This window comes from Puntigrus tetrazona, chromosome 7 (genome assembly GCF_018831695.1).
Source record: "Puntigrus tetrazona isolate hp1 chromosome 7, ASM1883169v1, whole genome shotgun sequence".
In the NCBI taxonomy this organism is placed as follows: domain Eukaryota; kingdom Metazoa; phylum Chordata; class Actinopteri; order Cypriniformes; family Cyprinidae; genus Puntigrus; species Puntigrus tetrazona.
Genome location: NC_056705.1, coordinates 38,922,152 through 38,929,890, shown reverse-complemented (window position 1 = coordinate 38,929,890; position 7,739 = coordinate 38,922,152). Strand labels below are relative to the sequence as shown.

The 7,739-nt window shown below is 42.4% G+C and overlaps 1 protein-coding gene across 1 annotated transcript in view; it reads left to right on the top strand.

Moving 5' to 3' along the window:
- Positions 1-2,941: 2,941 nt before the first annotated feature.
- The window catches only part of ppargc1a (peroxisome proliferator-activated receptor gamma, coactivator 1 alpha), a 41,009-nt gene continuing 36,211 nt past the window's right edge, over positions 2,942-7,739 (top strand). The window contains 2 exon segments of the mRNA XM_043243906.1: positions 2,942-3,123; positions 6,158-6,337. Of these exon segments, the coding sequence (XP_043099841.1) occupies positions 3,076-3,123; positions 6,158-6,337 (228 nt within the window). The 5' untranslated portion in view covers positions 2,942-3,075.

The window sequence follows — 7,739 nt, the reverse complement described above, 5'->3', positions numbered from 1 at the left end:
TATATATAAGAAGAAAATGCATGCATTTGTTTAGTTTCTCCGCGTTTAAATTGAATTTGAAACACTTGGGTAGTATATGTCCACAAAATAGCTTTGCAAATATAAGCACAGATGCCTTCAAACTGCAAGGTAAGCTCCCAGGGCTTTGCCCCAAATCTGCCTCCGAGTCCACGTTAATAAATGTTTTACAGAGCTGGTGCGTCTAAGCCGTATCCAACACAGCCGTAACGTCCAATACAGTATATAAAAAGAAAAATAAAACAGCGATTTAAAGTGCGCTCTGAAGTTGAACTTTTAATTTGGTTGCATTACAAAGTGCGCTTTTTAAAAGATTAGTGAAAGCGTGGTTTTGCAGTAGAGCGCACGCGCATTCATTTCATTGATCTGCAAGTCATTTTAAAAATATACTTTTAAAATTTAAAGTGCACTACAAATGCACATTTGATTAGATTCCAGAATACATTCGTTTAGCTGATTGGGTCTGTTTGACATTCCTTCATTGACAGTTTGACTGTTCATTTACGTTCAAAGCATGCTGTTCATTTACATATTTCATGCCACCACGAACCACAGACTCGTGACAGGTTGTACACTTGTTCTATCTGGAATTGAATATCTCCTCCTCTCTGAAACGTTCAGCTGCCAGCACGAGGGAGAAAAACGAAAACAAATCAAAATCCATTTAAAAGGAAATCACAACAGAGTCATATTTTTAGCTCGCAATTTCTTAATTGCCATAAAGAGAACAATCAGATAAGGCTTGCAGCTTGTCTGTGAGTAAGAGAGAGAGAGGAAGCAGAAAGCAAAGGGACTGAAATGGAGTCACGTGCCTTTGCTACCATACAATGAGCAACCAACTATTTTCATCCCTCCAGCTCCAGCCTCGATTACAATATGGCATCAGTGTGTCATCTGTGTGTTGCATTAGTATTGTGTTTATGCTACCATGTAAGAACCATCTGAGATAAGAGTGGTCGCCTGTGGATAGAGCACATGTCTTCATTACGCCGACGTGGAATCAGCTTCCTGAAATACACAGACGTATGAAATAGGGTCTAATTTTTTGCTCATGAATTTTTTTGTTCATACCTCACCAACCACATACAGCGGTCGTCAGAATGGATAGAACACTAGGCGTATTTAAGTGGCTTTTTTAGCCGGCCAATCTGCTGGAACGCTGAAAATAATGGACTGGCCTCCTTAAAGTCTGGAGCAAATGTAAGAAGACCTATTCGAAAGCCTGTCAAATTTGAAATCTTGTTTTTGGAGGTACTGTCAGGTGCTCTGACAATTTTGGCCACCGCTTTAACTCTTTTTCCGTGTTTTGGTCACGAAAACGGAAGAAGCGGCTGATAAACAGCGGGCTCGCGGCTCGCCAAAAGTGGCCGGCCATCAGTGGTCGAGCAGCGTTTTTGTTTTGACTGTCTACAAACCTCGTGTTTTGGTTTTCTCTACGTCCGTGTTGCGTACACACGAACTGTTGACACTGTACACCTCGTCACCTGCTTCTCCCCGGCGTCCGAGGCAGGAAGAAAACCCGTCTCGAGCGCATTACGCGCTATCTCCCGGTCGTCGCGACTCTCCGGAGCACGCGAGCCGGCGGTGCCGCTTCGTTCGCGGTGCCTCGGTACGTGGAAGCGTTGCATGAGAGCATAAATCGCGCGCGAGGGAGAGAGGTGGGGGTGCTAAATGTGACACGACATCCAATGAGCTCGAGATGAAGAAGCCAGTCCCAGCTCATTCAGCCGGCGTATATATATACACACGCCACGAGACAGTGTTTGAGCTCGCATGCGCGCGCCGGACTGGGAGCGTTGGAGTAAAGAAACCGCCTCAGGGTTGTATAGATTCAAAGCATTCTGTGAACCACCACAGTCCTCACAACTTATCGACCGCGTTCTCGCATAACCAACCCATTTATCCTGTCTTTATTTACATTATTTCCCGTCCGCGTCGCTCTGAGATGAACGATACCGCCGCGGATCTGCTTAATAAAGAGGCCTAGAGCAACTGTTTACTTCGGTGAACGAAAGTAATTAGGATTAAAAGCTTTTCTTAAGCGCACCAATATAATTACATTTGATATGGCGAATGAGAAAGCTGTTCGCAAGGAAAAAAAATATATAATAACATATCTGATGGATGCACTGATGGGTAAAAAGTCCCGTCAGAGTCGTAAATGATCCCTCTGACTGCCCTGACCCCTGTTTCTAAACAGACACAAATACAACCCCCAAATACAGATGAGCTAACTACTAATAACTAATGTCATGTCAGAGTCCTACATAAAACAGTCCAGCCTACTAAACCCGCAAATAAGACTACATTCGTTGCACACTTCGTTATTAATATGTTTTAATGGCACGCTGCTTGTTTCACACGTTTGAACTGCATCAGCTGAAGTTTCACGTTTTAGTACAGTTATTTCCGGTTTGACTTAATGAAAGAAACCGTTCCCGTTGTCGGTAGCCTCTCCAAACGATTAACAACGTTTTGATACTAAATCAAGCAGGCGCTGCCCGGGAATCGAACCGCGCTGGGCGCGCGTTATGCATTCGATTCGCCAAAAAGAACCGGCTCACAAGAGTCGTTCGGCAGGGAATCGAGCCGCATCGGTCACTGTACGTCGCGCGCTGTTGTATTCAGCGGCCGAACAGCCGAACAGAGACGGAGCCGGAGCCCCGTCCCTATCGGTGGAAGAATGCGCGTTCAACGAGACCAAAAGTCATCAGACCCGTTCGGTTCCGGCGATATTTATAAAAACAACACGGCTTCTCGGTTTCCAACCCTGGCCGCTACTGGAGGCATGTTGAGAGGAGCTGGTGGTTTTATAGTTGGGGAAGATTTACTATGCGCGTGCCAAACTCCGCCTTCCTTACGGCACGTCATTGGCGAGTAACAGCGAAGGGGAGTCACTCCCCTGCCTACTTTTAATAGCTTTGTCATGTGATGGAAAGCAGTTGTAAGACAGGTGCCCTCGGTTCATTGTCAGTGAGGGGCGCGAGGGAACGAGTGGATTTTCTCTTTTGCCCGTGATTTCTTTTTTATTTTTTCGTACCGTCATTCAGTGGCTGGATGGCGTGGGACAGGTGTAATCAGGATTCGGTGTGGAGAGAACTAGAGGTGAGAACTGATGTGCAACTTATTTGTCCAGGGCCGGAGCACATTTTTTTTTTTTTTAATTTTTCTGGGGAGACGGATCGCAGGAGACGTCCAAGACTGGCTTCGCTCGTAGTTCCCGTTACGTGAAGCCGACCGATCCCGTAAGATGCGCGGAAGACACGGGAGCTCTGAACGCACGGGAATACGCGATAAAGTCTAATTTGTTTGGCAGAAATTGTATGCGCAGTGATTTTAACCGGTGATAGCGCGCGGCTCCTCTCGAGCCGTGTCGGAGTTGAACAGTGACGGTCTACTTAGGATGTCTTGTCGTGGGAAATTGTGTTGACGTGCCCGTGGATGGAGTGCGCTCGCTCGCTGTAACGCAGGTGATGATGAGACAGGTATCTGCTTCAGTGAGAGCCTAGTGCCACTGCCGATGTGCTGGAATTACTAATATGTTCTCGCGTCAGGTATTGCACGTTGAAACTTTCCTATTAGAGCACGGACGCGGTCTCGGAGAAGGCTATTTGCATGCGTGCGGAGCGCTTGCTGGATTTATCATCGGACGACACGCGCTGTAAAGCAAAGAAAAGCTGCCGAACCTCGTTGTCTTTATATTATATCGAGACCTCGTCGCAAGGTTAAGCGTTGCTCCGATGCGATACGTCAAAAAACGATCGCATGGCTGTGCACGACGTTTGTCGTTCATCGCGCGTATCGCTGCATTTCGGGACGTTTTGGGTTTGTTTAAACGTGTTGTAAGAGATGGAAGATGTAATGTCGCACTTTTAGCATCATCGTAGCCTACACTACCAGTGCAGTCTATATATCTATCTATCTACCTGCCCGTCTGTCTTGTCGCGTCGTGGTTTATTGCCGCTTTAACCGTTTCAGATATTCATAAAGCAGCGTTTCCGGCATGCTTAGCTGAAACTTTTACTCACTATATAGAAATATATGGCTGCTCTGTATATGCACCTGTCTGTGTTGCAAGGTATGCACGTCGCGTTATTGTTATAATCGTTTTCAAAGGTTAGTTGAGCGTCTCTCCAGGTGCCCACAAGTAGCTATGTTCTCTCTCTCTCTCTCTCTCTCTCTCTCTCTCTCTCTCTCTCTCTCTCTCTCTGTCTCTCTCTCTATCTGCATGTGCTCGTGATTAAGCGTGCCCGTATTTTGAGAGGAAACGGGAGAAGGCTTTAAACAAGATGCCGAGGCATAAGCATTTAATGCATGCTTTTTTATCATTGGATGCAGCCGCTTTGCCGGCGTCTATAAACCCGCGACAGCGGAACGACGGGATTTGTGTCATAAATAGATCTGAACTGAATCAGACAACGGCGATCAAGTTTGACGCGCGAGATCCATCGGCACAAACCGCCGTGCTGCCATTTTATTTTGATCGCGTGTGACATTTCTGACAGCATCGCGGAGAAAAGAGCAGAGCGATACGATCGGGCAAGGTTGCGTACAATGTTTGCACAAAACGAACGTTCACTTGCGCTTTTTCACAAAACGCATCACTCTACAGCACCCTCCGCCGTTTGACAAAACTCTATACACCTGTGCGCACGAGCCGCTGTTGGTTTAGCTTCCACTTCGCCTCTATTTTACTCACAACATACTCGCTGATATGAAGTACAGTATCTGACCGAGCGGAGGGCGTGGCTGTGGCGCTCTTCCCCACGACGGCCCGCCCCTCCTCTCCCTCGGCCAATCACTGAATTGTTTGCTTTCTGGTTGGTTTACGTTGTTGAGGTTTCCTAAATGCAGCAAACGCTATGTGCAGGGCTGAAGAATATGCAGTTTGGTTAGATTTGAGTGCGCTTTGTTTTGGTTGGTAATATGTCGTCCTAAATTAGTGCTTGATTTATCGGTGAAAGGAGTAGCTTTTGCAGGCTGGTGTCAATTATTTGGAAAAGTTGCAGAAAGGAAGAGTTATTGGTTGCATCAGTCACACACTGGGCAAATAGACAGGGATTGGAGATATGTTGGTGCATGCTGTGGACCGATTGGTTTTGGTTATAAAGACAGCTAAAGCGATACGATGAAGTGTTGCGTTTCCGTAGTTGTTTTATGTTTTGCTTTCAGTCATTCTCATAGGTCATTCAAATTGTCCTTCTCGTGGAAAATTTCGGAAGTAACTTGATATCTCTTTTTTAAAAATGATGCCATCTTGAATACCAAACTGCCCCTAGCCGTAGTGCCAAAGGTTTCATTTTTATATTATGTCACACTTATTAGAGATAATGAAACCATGTATGTTGCTTTAAAAAAATCAGTTTTTTTTATGGTGCATAGTGTTGTGAAACCTGTCAAGTTTTACTTATGATTGGATTTAAAAATGAAAAACAATGAGGGAAAAATATGGAGGAAAAAAAAAAAAAAAAAAAAAAAAAAAATATATATATATATATATATATATATATATATATATATATATATATATATATATATATATATATATATATATATATATATATATATATATATATATATATATATATATATATATATATATTTATATATAATAAAATCACTGGAAAAGAAGAAAAGAAGCAAATATATATATATATATATATATATATATATATATATATATATATATATATATATATATATATATATATTTATATATAATAAAATCACTGGAAAAGAAGAAAAGAAGCAGATTTTAGAGTGTCCAGGACTTCTGTTTGTGTTAAATAAATAGGTTTGCAAGCTTACTCCATTAAAATGTTTATATCTAAAGTACTGTCCATATAAAAGGTGTTGTGAAGCCTGGCCAGCATTAAATAATTTCATATCTTTTGATCCCACCATTGGTTTGATACCGTTTTGATACCATTTGTGTTTGAGATCACACAGATGATGCAAAGTGGTAAAACGTTCCATCTGAAAAAAGAAAAATCTTCTACAAACAGACCCTTACATTACATGGCATTGTAGCTAAATTATGGGTTTTTGAGAAACCGAGGGCATGCGTCTTCACAAACACCGAATGAAGGCATCTAACATCCTAGCAAACATGTCCTTAACCATCTCCTCTCTCTTTCAGTGTGCTGCCTTGGTTGGTGAAGACCAGCCCCTTTGCCCTGACCTGCCTGAGCTTGACCTCTCTGAGCTGGATGTCAGTGACCTCGATGCAGATAGTTTTCTGGGAGGACTCAAGTGGTACAGCGACCAATCAGAAATCATTTCCAGTCAGTATGGCAATGAAGCATCGAACCTGTTTGAGGTAAAGAAGGTCATGCTGTGTTTGCTTATCTGATTGTGCATGCTTGTATATTGTAAAATTAGATACGATTCCATCCTCATGCAGTTTATTGCGCGAGTGTGGAATTCTTCACAAGCTGGGATAGTCAGTCAGTGCAGTTTATTAGTTAATAACTAATACTCTGATCTTTGGAAACGAGCATTTATCCATGCCGTGTGATAATTGGGGTGAGGTATTATGATAAGCACCCAACCTTTGTCCAGTTCTTAAGGTCAGTGCTTGTACCTTTTTCTACAATCTTGGGCTGGAATTTATGACTGTTTGTGTGCACTTTTCTCCTTATGTTCCAGAGTAATGGTCAGTAATGATACAGAGCAACAGTGTCTGCTCACTTTTTCAGCATCCTTGGTAGGAAGTATTTCTCCCCTTCATTTTTTTTCCATAGGGATTTTTAAAAAGATTATTAGTTTATGAATTGTCAGCAAAATAATAAAGTGGATAGCAATGCTACAAACTTTGATTTGAAGGGGAAAAAAGTATATGAGAATATGCGATATGTGCCTTTAATAATAATTAAAAAATAAAAATAAAAATAAATACAATTGTGGGAATTTTTATAAATAAAGTAAAGTAAAAAAATAATTATTAAAAATATATTTAACAATATTAAAATTTTTTTGAAAATATCACATATTTTGCATAAGTAGTTTGAAACTGACTCTGCATCATTCACTGGAGCAATTTTCTTGTTGCAGATTGGTGATTGGTGGAGATTTCTCTGCAGCAACATGAGTAGTTTTTCCCGTTAAACATTGCTTGTTTAAAAATAAGTTGAAGTAATGCTGACCGAGGCTTCGACAAACGCACACGTCATTGATTAGAAGCCTCGTAACTCACAGCAGGTCTTTCTTTAATGGCTTTTAATTATCGTTTGAAATCAATTCCACCGTGGAGAAAATGAATGGCATTTTAACTTCTACACTCTGCGGTGGCAATGGTACCGCTGCCCAGTGGACAACTCAGTCAAAATATGATTCATTGATTCAATCGCCGGTGTTGTTCTAGTTTATTATCCAACTGGTCTGCATTCTCAGCTTGATCCAGTGGGTCTACTTTTAACCGGCTTGTTCCTGCCCGGGGTTTGTCGTGTAGCAAAAGGGAAGAGGTAAAACTTTAAACCTGTTGCACTCGTGCTTCTTCGTCACTGACAGAGAAAGCAAAGTCCAGAGGAAAAGAAATGAGGCGGCTGAAACAAAGCAGCCCTGGCCCTGGCTAGTTCATTACGTCTTATCTGGGCAGATAGAGAAGAGAAATGATAATGCCGCATTGCTTTGAGTGCTGGCAAATATAGTGCAGGGTTTGGGGGTTTGTGTCACGATGCGATAGCGAATTCTTGAAGGACTGTGTGAAACACTTACCCAGA